Source organism: Semicossyphus pulcher, unplaced genomic scaffold (assembly GCF_022749685.1).
Source record: "Semicossyphus pulcher isolate SPU_LCO1_2020_fin unplaced genomic scaffold, fSemPul1.0.p SCAF_18, whole genome shotgun sequence".
Taxonomy (NCBI): Eukaryota; Metazoa; Chordata; class Actinopteri; order Labriformes; family Labridae; genus Semicossyphus; species Semicossyphus pulcher.
Window position 1 is genome coordinate 17,280,175 of NW_027211691.1, and position 20,368 is coordinate 17,300,542.

At 41.3% G+C, this 20,368-nt stretch overlaps 1 protein-coding gene across 1 annotated transcript; it reads left to right on the plus strand.

Moving 5' to 3' along the window:
• Positions 1 to 538: 538 nt before the first annotated feature.
• Positions 539 to 7,511, plus strand: htr5ab (5-hydroxytryptamine (serotonin) receptor 5A, genome duplicate b). Its single transcript, XM_069667831.1, has 2 exons — positions 539 to 1,246; positions 7,179 to 7,511. The coding sequence occupies exons 1-2, from the start codon at positions 539 to 541 to the stop codon at positions 7,509 to 7,511; spliced, it is 1,041 nt and encodes a 346-aa protein (XP_069523932.1).
• The last annotated feature ends 12,857 nt before the right edge of the window (positions 7,512 to 20,368 follow it).

Sequence of the window (20,368 nt, forward strand, 5' to 3'; positions counted from 1 at the left end):
CTGAATGAGTGTAAAACAAAGGCAGCACTTAAAACTCTTCGTTTTGTAAAAGAGGCCTGACTTTGATGCAAATCAAAGGACATCAGTGGGAGGATGAAAATGAATATTTATGGTCTTTGCCGACCCAGAGATGTCCCAGAGTACTTTTGAGCCTTTTTAACAGCAGATGAAATTGCTCTTGAAAGTTAAGGCAGGTTGCTTGACAGCTGCGAGAAACTCAAGTGCTTTTTACTATTGTGAGCGGGCTATTAAAGTACCTCTCTTGGGAGCGACAGTGATGTACACTGGAGCATTTACGCAACAGTGCAAAGACAGAGCATTAAAAGCTCCGATTTTTGTGAGTATTGCATCTTTAATCTTCAACAAATGTGGAATATTGTTTCCATAGATTCAGATTTTTAAATGTGAGGTACTTGTACATGTAACAATAACATTGAAATAGGTTTCTTCTCTTTCTACTGCAGAATGCATGAACTGCCTGCAGAAAGTGTCTCTGAATCGTCTTGGCCCCACGGCTGCGGGGCCGTGAGCAGCTACCATGGCGTATCCAAACACCAGCATCCTGACAGCCAACCTCAGTGGAGCTCAGGACGGCCATGACTTTGGGGGAAACATCTACCGGCCCTTTTCTGTTTTCAGCGTCCTCACTCTGACTTTACTCGCGATGCTGGTGGTGGCCACCTTCGTTTGGAACTTGCTGGTGCTAGTGACCATCCTGAGGGTGAGGACCTTCCACCGAGTGCCCCACAACCTCGTGGCTTCCATGGCCATCTCCGACGTTATGGTGGCCGCCCTGGTCATGCCGCTCAGCCTCGTACATGAGCTAAACGGCAGGTTGTGGAAACTGGGCCGCGTGCTGTGCCAGGTCTGGATCTCCTTCGACGTGCTCTGCTGCACAGCGAGTATCTGGAACGTGACGGCCATCGCGCTGGACCGCTACTGGTCCATCACCAGGCACCTGCAGTACACGCTCAAGACACGCAAAAAGATCTCCAATGTGATGATCGCACTCACGTGGCTGCTGTCCTCCATCATTTCCCTGTCGCCTCTCTTCGGGTGGGGGGAGACCTACTCAGAGGGGATGAAGTGCCAGGTGAGCCAGGAGCCGTCCTACACGATCTTCTCCACCTTCGGAGCGTTTTACCTGCCGCTCTGTGTGGTGCTGTTTGTGTATTGGAAGATCTACAAGGCGGCTAAGTTTCGGATTGGCTCCCGCAAGACCAACACAATAACACCAATGGCTGAGGTGACTATTCGATTTACTCTTTTACCTGCGTTTTCTTTAAATAACCCTTTAAACCTGCATTGTTTTTAATGTCCAGCAGGGGGGCGACTCCACGGGTTGCAAAAAGAAGTCTGATAATATGGAACCAGACGAGAAAATTACCCTTCTTCTCACTTAATTACCTCAGTAACATTTTCCATATGAGGTCTCAAACATTAGTTTTGCATAAACTTAATCCAAAAGGCAACTGGGCTTGGTTGAAGCCTTATATTTGAGGCTTATATTTCTAGTTGCCTCCAGTTGCCTTTTGGATTAATCTTAGAATTACCATGACCTGGATGACTGAGAACATTCACAGACAATAGATGATAAAGCAGGCTATGTTTTAGGGCCTGGCTACCTTTGATTGACAGCTATAAATCAGCTATTATGTATTTTTTGTGAAGTCGCTAACATGGCGACCCGTCAACCGGGATAGAGACAAAGCCGTGCGACTCCTCCCTCTGGGTCTAAATATGTCATTTCTGGCTCCAAAGAACCAAGATGGCGGCGGCCAAAACTAGCCAGATGTGAGGCTTTAAAACACAAACCAGTGGATCATGTCACAGTGGCTGCATCCACACTCTTCTAAAGCCTATGTCACCATATCATTTCCCACCACTTTTTCAAGGAATTGGGTAAAACATGTAGACGATACCTCCTCAAAATTACCAGATGGTTGGATGATATATACCACCATGGTTCAGGTGCTGCTGTGGTGGAAATTGGCTGTGTCACAGCCTCCGAAGGGTTCTCAAAGACACCTGACACTGAATACGGTCTCTGTAGAGACAGAGATTCAGCCAGTTCAAGCTAATTTGGGAGACAAAGGCACACTGGGCTACAGGGCTGAACAAATGTAAAAGTTGTTTGGCTTCGGAAGATGGGAGAAAGAGTCGAGGATGTATGATAGAGTCAGAGTGTTGAGAATATTTAGAAAAGGAGACAGAGGAAAACCTGGGAACCGTTCCAAGTTTCGATCAGAGTTCTTACAGAACCTCTAGACAGCCAAGGAGGGTCATTAAATATTGTAGGACAGATCAGTGCTTCTACACTCCACAAACAGAGGAAGTACATATTTAACATGTACATGGCAAGAGGGTCTTCAGTTAGCAGCCTGTCAGTAAAAAGACAAGTGGAAAGATTGGGCTGGTGCCAGTTTGGGCACTTAAAACGGACCCAGTAGAGATCCAGCTGCCAGCAATAGAGGAGGCACTGGCCAAACTGTCGGTCTCCACGTCCTCACGTCTCTAATGCAGCCCATTCAAGGACACAGAGGCGGAAGTTGCTTGTAAGTGCCGTCACTAATGTTGGCCAATATCACAGAACAAACGGGCGTTATAAAATGTGATAAGAGCGGGATGGGAATCTGCGAAGGGAAGTCGATCAAAGATGAGCAAGTCCAGTCAAAATGCAAGGCAAAGGAAGCGGTTTTGGTGGTGTAAAATAGCGAATGACATTAAAGGCATGGCTGAAATCTGCCAGGAAAGGAAGCTTACAAAAAGAGCACAAAGAAACACTACAACCTCCATCTCTACCTAAATGACCAAGGCAACGGATAGCCACACACATGCGAGTATAGAGGCAAGCACTGCATTGTTGTGTCAGACTATTACTCACTTTAATTGGAAATCTTACACCTACCTACTACCACAACACAACACGTTGTGAGTCACTGAAATGCACATTTTCAAGGTAAGGCTTGGAAACACCTTACACAAGAGAGCTGGAACCACTTTTGCTGACATTGTGCGTGTCATGGCCAGTCGTCACAACACTCAGGGAAATGCACATCCTGAAACAACACCGCTATTAGCATTACTGTCCTCACAACATCTATGAATGCTCATGGGGCGAAAGATCCGATTACAATTCCCTTTATTTAAAAGGAATCTGCTCCCTAAGTCCTGCTTCCTCTCTTGTATTAGTTAGGACAACAGAGGAAGACGAGCATCCTTGAAACCAGTCTGTTTGCTAAAATAAGCAGAAAGCTTGGTCAACTGCACCTATATATTTAATCGTGTGAATGTTTTTTTTTCCGGACAAGCCATCAAGAAGTAATCAGGGAAACACAAGTGTCTGAAATATGAGCATACGGGCAAATAATTGCAGCAATCCTGCTCATCACGACCAGCTTGTTAATGTGCGTCGGCAGAAGGTAGAAGGCTATAAATACCACCCCCGGCATCTTTAATGGGCCACTGCACCTTCCTGACTGTGGCGTTCCTCTAATCAGCAGACACAAAAGGTCTAGATCTGTTCCGCCAGCATTAGCAAACATTTAATCAGGCAAATTTTCCTCCTTGAAAATTGAGCCGGCACCCACTTTTCACCTGCCCTTATGGTGGGAAATGCAATTTGACAAGCACCTGAAAGAACCTCAGAGATAGAGATTACACCACTCTTAGACATCCGTTTCTTTCTATAAATGGCTTCTTATGAAAATCACAGTTTCTGAAATGGGGAAATGTTTGACAGAAAATACAAAGTGAAGGATTTTTTTCATTTATGTAACACGTATACTCAGACATTCCCCCAAATCCTCAGGATACCGCTAAGTTATGCAAGTTTGGACTGAAATTAGACGCTTGTGATCAAGGTGAACCAATACGGAAAAAAATTAGCGCAGTCCTTTATTGCTTTGATGATCCAACTTGTCAACTTCCATTACACAAGCATTCAATCCTGTAGTAATAGCAATTAAACGGAATATGTTTTATTAGTCATTTTGCTTCCCACAGGCACACACGGCTTATGCTTGTATTAAACGTTTCTCATTACCCAGCCAAGGTTTATTCTCATCATTTCCCAGAGTACATCGAAGAGTCGAGGCACCGAGCCCTGCAAAGTGCCTGCACACAGAGTTGCGATGTGAGGGATGGCATCAACATCCAAGATAATAAACCTCTTGCACTCATCCATCAACAACTCCCACTCAAAGACATTAAGACCTACGTACACATACACATGCCACCAGAAATAGAGTGTTTCGATAGGAGAGGGGCACACATTCTTGGCCTAGATGCACAAATAACGATTATGTATTACAGTACAGAGAGCCATAAAATGTGTAGGGCTAACGTCACTGCAAATATGAGAACTGACTGATGGTAAAACCTTTTGTCTGATTCACTTCTGTTTCAACATTTAGGTTTCCATTAAACCTAAAAACAGACTTCGTGACTGAAGTACTTGAACTTCAATACACTAAGTACACTTGTCCTTCTTCATAATACTCAAGTTTTTTACTTAACATTTCTTAGTACATAGGAGAGTGTCCTCATCAGAAGATAAGACGGCATCAGTCGAAACGACTCAATCCTGCTGGAGTTTGCTAACAGCCATGAGATGATTAGCTTAACGTAAAGACTGGAAAGGGGGAAAAGCCAGCCTGTCTCTGTCCAAACTTTAAAAAAATCTTTTTCCACCATTTTCACAAATTGGACTGCTGAAACATTGTGTGCAGTTTCCCCCTGTACCAATCTGCCAACTATACAATATTTAGCTGTAAGCTGGCTACTATCATTTGCGGGAACTGTATGTAGCTTCACCTTCTATCTGAACCCAGAAATCATCACAGACTCATTTTTTTCCAGTTATTTCCTTAATTGAATTCTCTCCTTTTTAGATTTACACAGACACAGTGTAAACACAGGAAGAAATACTTTTCCCCTATAGCTTTAAGTATTTCTTTTGTGGTGTAGAAACTCCCTGGGGTGTGTGCTGATTGCCTTGCAACCTTTCGTTGACATCATGATTCAGAGAAGTCATTTGTTCCTGGTTTTTCAACACTAGGCTACTTGAACGTAACTCCTTAGAACCACTACTTTTCATTTGACCTTTTCAGCTAACATATGGATTAAACAATATATACACAGTATATAATGTATTAGTGAAGTTTTGAAGCTTTGGACACAACGAGGCTAGCTGTTTCTAACTGCTTAAAAATTTGCTAAGCTAAACATCTCCTTGCTTTAGCTTCACTTAAAAAAAAAACTTCCTTTCAGATAACATATGGATTAAACAATATATGTTAAGTGTTAATTTGCGACGTTTTGAAACTTTGGATAAAACAAGGCTAGCTGTTTCAAACTGCTTCGAAACTTTGCTAAGCTAAGCTAACCATCCCCTTGCTTTAGCTTCACTTAAAAACCACTACTTTTCATTCTACCTTTTTAGCCAACATATGGATTTAACAATATATATAAAGCGTTAATTGATGACGTTTTAAAGCTTTGGACAGAACGAGGCTAGCAATTTCCAACTGCTTCGAAATTTTGCTAATGTAAGCTAACCATCCCCTTGCTTTAGCTTCACTTAAAAACCACTACTTTTCATTCTACCTTTTCAGCTAACGTATGGATTAAACAATATACATAAAGTGTTAATTGGTTATGTTTTAATGCTTTGGATAGAACGAGGCTAGCTGTTTTTAGCTGCTTTGGACAGAATGAGGCTAGCTGTTTCCACCTGCTTCGAAACTTTGCTAAGCTAAGCTAACCTAACCGTCCCCTTGCTTTAGCTTCACTTAAAACCCACGACTTTTCATTCTACCTTTTCAGCTAACATATGGATTAAACAATATATATAAAGCGTTAATTGGTGACGTTTTAAAGCTTTGGACAGAACGAGGCTAGCTGTTTTTAGCTGCTTCAAAACTTTGCTAATGTAAGCTAACCATCCCCTTGCTTTAGTTTCATTGTTAGCATAAAGACCTTAGAGTAGCAATCCTCTTATCTAAGAACAATTTCCAAGCTGACAAACTATATCTTCTTAATATTATTTTTTGTATCGTTTAAGCAGATACAGCACACAATTGAACAACAGCTAGCAAGCTGCTACACTCGTCGTCACAGTCATATGGATCATTCTGGAAGGCATGACAAATGTTTTTAGGTTTGTGGAATAAATGGCAGGTTGCAACATAATATAGGCAATTACAATGAAGCAAGCTCTGTATACTCTTTACAATATAGCGCAGAAACAAATGTACACAGTAGAATTGCACCTACACAACAAAGTTGTTTACATAAGAAGACTAAGATTACTGCTCAGTAAGAACTTTGCTCTCAGGTTGCTTGGAGGATACCATCTCCATATATTTAATGGCGGGAAACCTGATTCTGTTTTTGAGTGTATCTGTTAAGATTAAGTTTCAGCAGCTCCCTGTAGGAGAATCTGCTGTTAAGTGCACATTTTATCTTCCGCACCGTGTGGTATATGATGTTAAGGTTTGAAACCTCCTTCCCAGCAGCCCTTTGCTTTTAACCTCTGGCCTCGGCTTTAAATGGATTTGCTTCATCCATTTTATCAGGTGCAGGCCCTGCTGGCCCGTATTGATTCAGCTAAATTCACTCCAAAGGGAACCAGTTTCTCCATCCGTGTGCGGCTTCTTTCTTCAGCGCTGAACAGAAAACACTTTACTACCGACACATTTAGAGGGATGGTTTGTGTTCATAAAAGCTGCTGAATGACTTGGGCAGCTTCATCTGAAGAACAAAAAAAGTCAGCCTTGAGCTGTGCTAGGCAACAAATGAGTGAGGAGAAAGTCAGCAGATTGATGTTGACATTTTCTTTTTCCTCTTGCCGGCTCTGCGGTATGTTTGCGAAATGGCACAAATGGGTTGCTGGAAAATGCAGATTAAGACGCAGCTCGGGCTTTATACTCTGCGTCTTGTTTGTGTGTGAGTGTGAAATGAAAGAATAAGCTTTCGGCTTGTTGATCCACCTGTTGATTCACACTTCTGTTCAGCCGGCTATAATCCATCTTTTGTTGAGCAGCCACAAAATTTTCACCTCAGCGATTGCGCTTCTCTGGCCCACTTTGTTAAAGATAGTGCTTTTCTAATGCTAACCAGGTTTGTCTGATTGATTCTTAAAATCAGTTGAGTAACTGATTTGTTCTTCCTCCCAGGTGAAGGAGGAAGCACAGCAGCCCCAGATGGTGTTCACTGTGCGCCACGCCACCGTGACCTTCCAGACAGACGGCGACACATGGCGTGAGCAGAAGGAGAAAAAGGCGGCACTGATGGTCGGCATTCTGATCGGCGTGTTTGTACTTTGCTGGATTCCCTTCTTCATCACCGAGCTCATCGTCCCGCTGTGCTCCTGCGACATCCCGCCCATCTGGAAAAGCATCTTCCTGTGGCTGGGATACTCCAACTCCTTCTTTAACCCACTCATATACACCGCCTTTAATAAGAACTACAACAATGCCCTGAGGAACCTCTTCTCCCGGCAGCGCTGAGCCACTCTGCTCACTCAGCAGACACACTACACCAGCATGTACTCAGCAGTGTTTCTCCTCCAGACAGAAAGGGACTAACCTGTCTGTTTCTATCACTCCATCATCCTTCAGAAGGATGATAACCACAAACTATGTCTTCTTTTAATTTATGTTTAGTTTTGTTGTCACCGGGATGAGATAACCTCACAGCTGGACTGAGATGGGTGTCGGAGTTAGTGTTTTTACAGAGGAATAAATTGGCTGTGTTGTGGCAGCAGCCGATATAGTGATGTCTACATGTTGGTTTCTTTCTGCCGTCTCAGGCTTATAAGGGAGAAAGGCTTCCTTGTAAACAGTTTCATCATCATATGTAAGGCTGCTGGGAATCATTTCAAAGTAAGGCGGGAAGAAGTAATCAAGAAAAATATCTCAGCACAAAACAGAAACACCTCATTTTATTTAAAAAACAAGAAAAAACTGTGGATTCAAAAAGCTCAACATTGTAGATGAGATTTCAAGCTAAAAACTTTGAATTTATTGTAAAAAAATTAGGGTAGTTTGAACTTAAAGGGGGGGTATTATGCTGTTTCACATTTTAAGACATATATATATATAATGTTACAATGTTGGATGTCCAGACTTAACGTGGGTGAAGTTTCAAATCTGTCGGTAAAAGTATGTTGGAGTAATCCCCAGGCTTCTCAGCTCAGTCTGGAGGCTGCTGTGAACGCCAGGTTTCACACAGTCTTTTTTCTACATGCTGCCTCAGCAGGCTTCGGAGAGCTGGCCAATCAGAAGAAAGTGGTAGTTGTAGGGGCGGGGTTTCTTAATGGGACAGAGCTGACTGAGTCGTTTCAGGCAGTATGAGGGCCTGCACATGGCACCAGTGTGCTGTGCAGTTATACTAAGCTACTCCACAGGTATCACAGAGTGAAATATGAAGCTTGGAATTAGCATAATACCCCCCTTTAAAGCCTTACAGTAAGGCGACATTTTAGTTATAGAAAGGTTCACATGGCTTCACATGCAATTTATTTGTACACACTTCTAGATAAATGTACACCGTCTCCTCCTCTGGTTAGCTATACATCATTTCTCCTTGCATATACACCCACTTTACACTCCTATGCCCTTTTTTAAAGCAGGAAAATGTCACCTCTGAATAGCTGTACTGTTGAGAAAATGCAGCCATGAGTGATTGCATTTAACTCCACACACATATTAGGAGGCACAGAGGATATATCAAAGTGGTTTAAAGCTATTCAAAGCATCGTAATAATAGTCAGTAAGGATTTATTTAGAAAATAAATAATAGGAACAGGTGTTACAGTATGGTGAAGCTAGTGTTGAGTCGATGCATGTTTTTAAAGTAAAACTCATGGAGATGTATTATGTAAGTAAGAAAAGCTAATGTTAACCAAATACCCCTAATGGACTCAGCACAGTAAAGTTATGCTTCAGTTGGTCCAATGATGTTCCCCAAGTTATCCTCTTTAATATAACGCCACTGTTTCCTGCACAAATAGCCACTTTCTTCTGTCAGTGTTCAACACTGTAGAATCATAAGGGAACCTTTATTTTGCTGTGTAATATAGTGTAATGTACGTAATTAAGCATGAGAAAGTGTTCTGTGCTGTATGTACAGTAAATGAGCTCCTGTGGGAGAGTGCATTTCTTGGGGAGAGAAAGATTTAGTGCAATTCTTTTTAACGTATTTAATGTTGCCGTCCTGTGAGAACGATGTGTCTCCTAATTTGTTCAAGAAAATGCTCAGATCCTAAATTTAAACCCTTTAAGAGGACTTTACTGCTTAGCATGCTAACATTGCTAACACAGGGATGTTTAGCAGGTTTAACATTTACTCTTTTTACCATATTAGCTTAGTGTGCAATAATGCTAACGTTTGCTAATTAGCACTAAAGTGATGGTCATTAACGACAAATTAAAATTTGACTTGACAATGGCGACGTGAAAATTCAGGGTATTACCAAAATGAACAAGAACATCTGTGCCAATTTTAGGACAAATTCTTTCATGGTGTTTCACTGAAAATCCCAGATGTATAGTGGCTGACAAGGCAGTCGCACTGCAATGGAAATAGGCTGCAAATTCAGAAACGATGCAAATTCAAAAACACATGCTAAAGTCCAAAACGCATGCAACGACGGAAACGTGCTGCAAATGAAATAAACGTGCTGCAAAAGGCCGAAACAACGCATTAATATCAAATGCGCTGCAAATGCAGGAACAATGCAAAGTAAAAAACACACAAACCAGAAAACACATGCAAAAGAACACAATGGTTGACTCCAGGCCTTGTGTTGCAGCGCGATTGCTCTCGTCGGCCACCGTACAAATATCAACTTGTTGGTGCGACTACAGAAAAAAAAAAATCAAAAGATTCAAAATCAGTCGGATTCTACGGCGTCCAAAGAGTGCTGTAGATTACGTTTTACCTTTAGTGCACACAATAATGAAGCTGTTGGCAAAAGATAACTCATGCTGGAAAGGAACGTCACCATTCAGAGAGTTTTTAGGGGCTACGTAGGAACAGGCCATTCTTGTGGATCCTACTAAGATGTACGAAAGCATATTTTACAGGTTAACTGAAAACCTTAATCTGCTTTTAGCTACATATTTTACGCAAGGAGATCACGAACCTTATTGGGGTTCATCCACAGGGCCGTATGGATATCACAGCGATCTTTTAACAGCTGTAGATATTTTGGTCGAGACCAATCAGCTTACATCGCCCTCCTTAGAGCTATACTAATACCATGGCCAAAATAACACTACATTATATATAGGGGCGATTGTTGCACTGATGGAAAATGGCTGTTATAGCTCATAAAACTGTTGTTTTACTGACGCATAGTTTTCACAGGACATATATTATAAATAAAACTGAAAAAAATTAAAATTTTTCTACAAACTTTTTTTACACTAAGTTAGACAAAATTGCAAGACAATAGCAATGTAAATTGTGGATATTTGAATTCAGGCTTATTTAATATTTCTATAGTCTCTACCTGACCTCAGCCTTCTACCTTTATTTGTACTTTTACATTATATTTTACTGTATCTTTAGTATCTTTAATACACACAGACTTCAAACTATGAGTGAAGATGATTTATAATTTTCAGATATAAAAGTAAAAACGTTTTTTTAATAAACTATACTACCTTATAAAGTTTAACAGAGTTTTAAATCAGGTTTAAAAAACATTTGAAAAGAAAATGATCCCACTTATTGTAAGGGTGACAGTATTCAGTGGTTATTAAATAAATGCATGAGCTATAGACAGAGACACTAATCATTGTTATTACATTCCTAAAAGAAATGCTGGTGAAACTGTCCCCTCCCTCTTAGCACTTCTCTCATGTATTAATCGCATGACCAGCTGGTTGACTCGAGCCCGTGGTGTTTTCTGCAGGATTCAAGTATTTAAATTACCTCTCACTGCCCTCCAGATCGCCTGAGGACGGTTCATTATTCACCCTTTGCCCCTCTTTGGTCTTGTTCTGTGTGATGACCCAGCTCAGGAAATGCAAAGTGTTGCAGAAAAAATGTGTTGTTTATACCGTCCTTCCCTGTTTTCATTTTTCATGTTCAAAAGAGGGAAAAAAATACAGGCAATTACCTCATTCTTAGAAATCCATCCTTGTGGTAGAACAGAAAAAAAAACATGAAAGTAGCGGATTCTTGAATGTTTTATCACGTGTAATTGTGTCAGTGTTTTTTCAATGTGTGCATGTTTTTCTTCCACGGAAGCCTTGGATGATAAAGTTGACAATAAACGATTGCTTAATTTGTGTTACACGGCGTCAGGCTTGGCACTCTGACATGAAAGAAAATGAAAGTAGCAGTTTGCCACGAGGCACGCGGCGAGATATCTGCTAACAGTTTGCTACAAACACACACACACATAAGAACATCAGACACGCAAGAAAGGAAGGAAAAAAGGGAGGAAGAATTGAGTGTTTCAGTTTTGATGATTAACAATTAATTTGTATGAGCGCCACTGCCCGACTACTGCAGGTCATTTTATAAAGAGGCCTTGGTGTGTCCTATTTCTCTCCACGGTGTCACTGCCAGCACGAACGTGTCAGAGCCAGGAGTGAGTCTGCTGCTGTTCAAAGGAGCACATCCATCCATGTTTTCAGGCTAAACAGAATGCATGAAAATGTGGCTTGGCTAAACTGACTTAGGATTAGAACCAGATGCCCCCCCGGCAAAGGAAACCTGTGCTTTAGCAGCCGAGTTTTACAGAAATATACTATATGCAGCGCAGCCTCATGTATAGTGATAGAATGTGCTTTGTTTGCAGGCTCAGAGTCGAGGAAAATATGACAAAGGAATAAAATATGTGGCAAACTACTGACACCTTTCAGGATATGTTTACCACTGTAAACAGATCCTACTGTATGAATATTTGCACCTGAATTTTCCCTGCAATTTTTACGTGTAAACACGGAGAAAGTTCATTAGGTGGAGGCTTGTAGACAGCGCCGGGTTCTGCACTTCCTCGCCTCTCTTATCTTGATAAAAAAAGTGGAGTCACTCTCTTCCCGTCTCGAGGCCGACTCGACTGTTGTTGTTCCACTTGTTATTCTGCGACAGCTCAGTTTTATCCAAACAGAAACGGCACAGCAGGACTGTAGAGGAGCGGATCCTAGTGAGCGCATGTATATGTGATGTGAATGAGCGCGGCACTCTCTGCTCCGGCTCCTCGCTGGCTTTTAATTCAGGTTCTGGGGGCAAAACAGAGGTGATTGTAGGAGAAAGGAAAATTGGAAATTCTGAAAAGCTCCAGAGGAGATACAAGCTGATAAACCTTTCTTTGCCTCGAGACAGAACTGGGATGGACAGAGCTAACTGGATTTTTAATGTTTCTTCTTCCATATTTTAATGCATAAACTGCGCTCCTGTGCTGGGCTGAAGATGTAGGTCAATACAGAGGACTACAAATTTATTAAAGAAGGTTTTCCTCTCTTTTCTGGGCTCTAAAACTAATTGCCTTCATAGACATGAATATTTTTGAATGTTAAATTTGAGAGAGGTCTCAAGCGATTAAAAAAATGGGGGGTAAAAATGAGACTGTGGGTCTCCAGCAGTGCTAGCACTGAGGCAATTGAGTAAGCTAACGTGCTCACCTTGCCAATGCCAACAAACAGATGTTTAACAGGCTGTTTAACATGATTTCTACGTTGTTCAACATCTTAGTTTAGCCTGTTAGCATGCTAACATTAGCTAATTTGGACTCAGAGTGCAGTTAACGCTAATAGAAACAGGCTCTTAGTTTCACAGGTATTTGGCCCATGTTTAAAGCCATTAAGACAAATGACCATACTTTCTGAACCACATGTATCACACAAGCAGTGCTATTAGCAAGAATATCAACAGATTAATTAAATAATGAGGATAATTCGTCAAGGAACCATGAATGTCTGTATTAGCGTTCAATGGCAATCCATCCAGTACTCACTGAATACTTAAATCTGGACCAAAGCAACAGGCCAACATTGCAATGTTTGGAGCCACATTGCGAGTGTGGCTTTCGAAGGTGTGTGGAACTACAAGATATTGTAGCGTTGGGGGGTAGCTAGACGGATGGAAGAAGAACGAGGAAGAGGCGATGAGCGTTGCTAGCTCAACAGAGCCCAGATTTATTTTCTTGTCGCAGCAACAGCTAACCTGAGGTTGAGGTGTCCCTGGAAAAACAACAAGCAGGTTGGCTAACTGCTTTTCTCTTTAGCTCTTGCTCACCAAGCATGCGCCCGCTTAAAAGTAGCTTTACCACAATAACTCCCAATACGGTGGACACCTCCCTCAATAAACAGCAAACATAAACAGGAACTTATGCCCAGCATTACTATATAAATCTTTTCTCAATGAGTCTGTGAAGATGGATTATATTCATGGAAGAACAAATAACAAAACACTTTGTATAAACAGTGTTTTCCTCCATGTTTTCCTGAGATATAAAAGAAAGTCAAACGAATAACAATAAAAAGTGCCCATAATGTTGGAACAGCTGTGCAGTCCATAAAACTCTTTATGCCTCAGAGTAAAACATCACTTTAATGAAGTTCCTTTTTAGCCTTTGGAGCAAAAACAAGCAGGTTTTTAAACCAGAGGGAAACACTGTTGTCTAAACAGACTACAGAAACGCCTACAGTTTCTAATGTGATCCATGCTTAAACATCAAACCGTGGCTTACGTTTTATTGTGTGGTTCCTTTCTCGTCTGACCCCTGCACTGTCACTCACTACGATTACTCTCTCTGCAAGGCCATGAATAGTTAATACAATGTATGTGGGAAGCATCTCAAACAGATTCAGCAGATGTTGCTGTGCTACTACAGCCCCGCAGCGGAATTAAGATAAGTGTTTGACCTTTAAAATGGGAGCACCCCGGAGAAGCTCCATCAGCCTAAATAAATGCATCCTGTTATGACACACGACCGTATTCTAAAGATTCTCTCCATGCATCCTTGTTGTTCCAATACCACTATTGAAAATGCCTTAGACACTACCTAAAATCTGTCAGTTAATGCACCTATATACTAGTCATTTATCAGCCCCCCCAAAAAACTGACTTCGTTCTTCTTCTCCAAAAAAGTGGCAAAGAAAAGCAATGGGCTGCTAGCTTAAAACTGTAAATGTAGTCGAAGCTAACACAAAGTTAGCTTTCAGTGTTTTTGATCACACACACACAATTTGTTTTTTTAAAGATAAGATAATTAAAATAAATAACGTTAAAAATAAAGATTTTTTCTGATACTCTTTGTGTGAATACATCAAGAGGAGCAGACGTTACGCTAGCTTACTCATTGCTGATTGTCAATCATAATTTTTCCACTATACATTTTAAGATTGTACTGTTTTCTTTTAAAAGCTAAAGATAATAAGTTGTTGTTCTTTTTTATAAATAGAAAGAGCAGTTTTATGTTTAATGTTAGGCTTCTCCAATATTTTAGCGGACATCAGAAGAGTCAGCTAGCTGAGCTAACGTTAACGTTAGCTTGTTTGAAGGTGCTCAGCTTGTTGGTAAGGATTCCTTCGGTGTACTGAATTAGATCAATTATATCAAGTAGTAAATTTGTTCCTTACTGCATTAGTATTGGAGAGGTACTCAGTATAAGCCCATTTTTTATTCTAGGTAGGTTATCTGAATCCATATCAGAAAGTTAAAAAATGGCATTGGAACATCTAACATCCCAACAACAAACATATTTTTTAAATGGGTTGCTGTTGAGCAAAAAAAGAACAACTGTTATCTTTTGTGCTGTCTGGCTGTCTGCGTTTCAATTTTACACCCCAGTGGACTTGGTTAAACCGATGCAGACATTGAGAGAGAGCAGTGAGACCTTTGAGAGAAGTGAGAAGAGAAAAAAAAAAGACATTGCACAGACAGATGAGTCTAAACACCGTTACAAGAGGGCTGGCTCCCGGTGAGATTAGGCAGGTGGCGTTGTAATTTCCAGATTGCAGGAAATCACAAGAAAACTAATTCAGGAGGCGATTGCTTGGAGTCGGTAAATGGTAAGCAGTGGGAAGTCTCACTGTGTGTTCGGCAGTAAAACAGACTTTGGCATATATGCACACAAACGCAGCAAAGAGAGACAGACAGACTTATAGATAATCAAAGAGGTTACAGTATTCTCAGTACTGTAAAGAAAAACAGACAAAGCTTCATGCTCTGTTGCTATGGCACTGAGAGAAAGATCTGTGCATCACTTTGAAGATTCTCGGTCACCCGGGTTATACAGGATGTCGACAGGGGCTATGCAACAAAAAAGGAAAGTGGAGATGTCATTTGTTTTTCCTTTGAGACTCCAACAGTCCAAAAACATGGAGGAAATAAAATAGAAAGACCATCAGTTGCTCCCTTTTTACTACTAATTCAAACTTTTAAGCAACTGGAAATCCAAAACCTACTACAGTCTTCTAGCTATGTATTTGGGGTCAAATGTCCATAACAGTTAGCATCCATTAGCAATGGGTTAAAAGGTTTAATCAAAATTAGAAATATTGTAATTTAGGTTCCTGAAAATCTTCATATTGGGTTTGAAGTGGGCAGAGTTACGCTTGGATGTTTATTACACAATCACACAGTAAAATTAGCGATCATAATCAGAAGTATAGTCACATGGCAGCTATGTGGCTAACACCCAGCGTTAGCATAGTCCTCGAGTGATTTTTAACTGCAGAAGCGGACTATTGATAGCCGCGGGTGTTGAGGGTTCCCCGAGGAAAGCTCTGTAACGACATAGCACCAGCTAACGTGGCACAACCATCATTTAGCATTGCATTCATAGCCTTGGAAATAAAGTAGGGGCAGTTCAGCTAACGTTGCATGTATATGCTAACTGCTAACAAAGATATGGATCGCAAAGCATTTTGTAACTCAATATTCAGAGACCAATTAAAAAGAATAGTAAGTTGGACTCAGGCAATATGACTCAAACACTGTTTAAGGACCCGATCAGACAGAACGCGTTTTGCAGGCGTAAAAGGCGAGGCGCACTGCACTGCCTTTTTGTGAAAGTAAACACCCGATCAGACAGAGTGTGTTTTAGCAGCTGGGGGCGGCTTTTTTTCCCTATTGTTGTTAAGGCAACCACCGAATCATTAGCTGTCATTAACCTAACCGTTACATTGTAAACTGACAGAAGGCCTGCCTTTCCTTTCATCCGATTGGACAATGAGAAAAAAACGCCCAAGACATCGGGCGCTCTTCTGCTTTGAGTTGAAGTTTTTTTCAACTCGAGGTGCTCGGAGCGTTTCCTCAAAAACGCAAGGCGCACAGAGCGGAAAAACGCGAGGCGCTCTGCAAAGCAAAAGCAGTGCGCAAAAAGCCTCTCATTGAAAACAGACAAAAAAGCCGCCCCCAGCTGCTAAAACGCGTCCTGTCTGATCGGGCCCTAAGGCCCACATTATAGTGGGCGGAGCCAAGGAGCTGTCATTCAAAATGTGATCTGCAACGTCTTAACAGCAAATTTAACTAGATTTTCTTAAATATATGAACCTTTGTTTTCACACAGACTTTTGTGGATGCTTAAGAGACATTTAGCTTTTATCATATATGCATGGAGTATTCAAGCCTTATTTCTAGATGCTTTAACTCCTTGAATACATTAGTTTTTGTGGGGTCTACTCCAGTTTGTATCAGGTGCTTGCATCAATGCTTGGCACAGTTTCCCCAACAGAGCCCGGCACAGTTCACAGAAAGTGCAATGTTATGCCTGAGTAAAAGCGCTCCTCTTGGCTGGCTTGCCTTTTCTCTGAGAGAAAAGGATCAAGAAGGGAGTGATTTGATTTTTTGGTAGAACTGTGTGGAACTTTAAGAAACAGAATACACATTGTACTTCTTACTTATCTCTCCAGCTGATTTAGTCCACACAGACGCCCTCCGCCTCCATCAAGCCTGAGGATGTTTGCATGCACCACTTTGATGTCTGACGACGTGTGCTTCGGTCACGTTTTATCATTGCTCACATTATGCAAGAGCTTCATGGTTTGAATTCCCTTGAAGGAGCATTACAATATGAATGAGATCTGTTGCACAAGAACAAATGTGGTTGATTACCCTGCCTGATGATCAGAACCGCCGCGTGGCACAGAGCGTCGGTTGCTTTCTTTTGGATTTTATGGTGAAAATTGTGTTCAGTTGTGTTACCCGACGAGGATTCAGCGCTGCCGTAGAAAGCATGTTGATCAAACCTCTGCAAGTGGAAGGTAGAGGCTGCGTTACAGCTCAAATGTTACGATGCAACAGCTCCCAGGGGGAACAGAGCCTTTGTTTTGCACTCCAATGTTGTCGTGAATTCTTATTCAGGAGAGGCTTGCTGCACTTTAGCAGAAATTAAACCAACTAAATGGCCCTCAACACACTCTTACTTCATTCCTAGACAGTGATGACTTTTTTGGGGGGTATTTTCCCAAGATAGGCATTGTCGGAAAACTGCAACGTTACGCTTAGCTTGTTGCCATTTGTATTTCAGTGAAAGGAACACATCTGAACAGGCTTAATTGGTGCCATTTTCTCTAACACAAGCCGCATTAACATCACTATAAATTTGATGCCATGTTCATCCCTCTTCATGTTTATCTCAATAACATAAGACAGTTTTTATCTCCATTTTAATGATTGTGCGTTTCGCCTATCAGAGCTGAAAGTATCCCCAAGATGAAGAAACATCTCTCTGCGCAACTTGAGCGCTTTAATAAGCATCTCTGACAAATTGTATATTACCGAGACGCCTGCTGATGTAACCTTTATTGGCCGGCTGATTGCCTGTTAGTTTCCACTTTTGCTGTAGCTATTTTGCAGAAATTGAAACTGCAGGAGGAAATGTGGAATTATAGCATGTCTGACAAGAAGCATACATAAATTGTGAAATTGCAGTAGCTTAATGGAAGATCTGTTCAGCTCAATAACATCTGCATTTGTATTTGTGTCTTTAACATCATAAACTAAAACCTCAAAATGCTTATTATAATATGTGCATTATGTTTATTGTTTAATTGCAGCAGAGGTGACGTAGATAAAAACGTAACGTGATAATCTGTTGCTATTTGAATACATGCAGATCACTTAGAAATATTTAACTGCATGCAAACTTCAAAGCACTTTGTATTCAGCTCCATTGTCTACCTCTGCCTTGAGTTTTTTATAGACACAGTTGGTCCACGCCAACTCCACTCAACACAGCCCACTTCTTGCCTAATATGTCCTCATGGGTTGCAGCACTTAGCAACAATGTTCTCTCTGTTAGTCCAGAAAGACTCGAGCCCACCTTAGTCATGGAGGAGATAAGAGCTGGACTTAAAATTAGATGCAAATTCTCCACAGGAAACGTCACTATTATGCAGTTATGTCCTAAAAATGTAGAACATTTCTGATACAGAGTTTGATCATTTTACCCCCGGTTGCTTTAAAAGTGAGATAAAAGATAAATGGGGCTGAATGACCCCCGAAGGAGCTACAACCAAGAGGAGAGTATCATGGTATAGTTAACACAGTCCATCCATCTTTCTGTATCCACTCATACACGACTATATTGTTTCAGCTGTTTCTAAATTCAGCCCGCAGTGTTCATCAGAGTATTGATTATTCAATTAGTAAGATCCTGATGTGCTGAGTGGGCGGATTCAAGAGGAGTGAGCCGCCCCATTAGCTGAATCCTGTTGACTCTGATGACAGAAATAAGTCATGTGTGGGCGGTGTTACCTCCCATCAGGGGGAGTGCTATCAAAATAAAAGCAGGCGCGATAACGAGGGAGGATGTAACTCCCATCAGTGGGTGTACTATCAAAATAAAAGCAGGTGTGATTATGAGGGAGGATGTAAAGAGGGAAATGTACAGGGGAGTGTTCATTATTAGTTAACAGCTAAATATGAATGAAGCAGCTGCTACTGTGATGATACTGGGGATACCAGTGAGTAAATTAGCTTCCTAGTAAATTAGCTTTTTGATTAGCATTCATGCAATCTACAATAATAACAGGGGCAGATTTACAGAATACATTACTATGAATATATAACAAAAAATTTTAAACAATTGCTCCTCAACTTTTCAGTGAACTAGACAAAAGTAGACTGACCATGTTGCTAGATAAAATAGATTTTTGCTGGGGCTGCATCCTTCAAAGGTGTCAAGGTTTGAGGTTAAACCAAAAAGGTGGAGAACCCAGGTAAAGGCTAAAATAATTTATTAAATAAAACAAAAGGCAAAACCCAAAACGGCAGAGCAAATGAAAGTACAAACAAAAACACTTACTCAGGGGAGGCACGAAGATAATCCAAATGTAGACACACGATGAACAAATTCACAGCAGGAAGGTCACGGACAAAGACTCAATGAACTGGCACAGAAGGGTAGGAACACAGAGACTAAATACACACAGGGTAATCAGGGTCAGGTGAGACTAATTAACACAGGTGAACACAATAAAAGCAGGGCACACAATCTGAAAGGCGGGAAACAGAACAAAGGAGGGAAGTAAAACAAGGCATGACATACAAGGGGCAAGAACTACAAAATAAAACAGGAAACACGAGGAACCAAACTCAGGACTGACAGGACTACAAAGTCAAACAGGAAATTCTCTAAATGAAATGCACAACTAAACCAAGACAGGAACACTATATACAAATTAAACAATAAGGACTCATGACAACAAAAGACAAAGTGACCGAGGAAAACAGGAAATAATATCAAAACACCAAAATACAAAAAACAACATAATAAACTAGAATGACTCATGACTAAAGGATTCATTTGAAGGTTGACTGCATCACAGCGGCGCGTCGAAGGCTCCATAAGAGGTTAAGCATGGCGTTAGTAATGTTAGCTAATTAGCCAGCTAGCTACCTGTTGTTATGAGCGGCGCTTTGTGAGGCTACAGCTGGGTGGGAACAGCTGGTAACCCAAACAGGAAATCCTACATAGACCAGACCCTGTCATTTCAGTTCAGCGTTAGTGATGTGTGCAGGCTACGAATGACTCATCAGCTGTGTCCCAGTTCGGGGCCTGCATCCTTTGAAGGACGTATTTCAAGGCTGATTGCAAAACAGTGGCTGTCCCATCTTGAGGGTTCCTTCAGATGCGGCCGACAAATGTGTCCTTCTCAAGCAGCCGAAGCATACACTTTTGAATGTAAAAGTCTTTGGTTTCAATTCAATTGAATAGCTTGCGATACAAATGTTAAAACAACGAAAGTTACGTGACGTTGTAATGTTAGCTAGTTAGCCAGCTAGCTACCTAGGTACCGTGCTAGGTGTCAGGAACACCGCTTGGTGACGCAAAGGGGAAGGACGGGAACAGCTGGTGAAGGAAATCCTCCGTAGACCAGACCGTCTTATTTCAGTC

Excerpts from the sequence above, each read along its gene's own strand:
- htr5ab (XM_069667831.1), top strand. The coding sequence starts at position 539 with ATGGCGTATCCAAACACCAGCATCCTGACAGCCAACCTCAGTGGAGCT. Across the intron at positions 1,247-7,178 it reads CAATAACACCAATGGCTGAG|GTGAAGGAGGAAGCACAGCA; the intron begins GTGACTATTCGA and ends TCTTCCTCCCAG.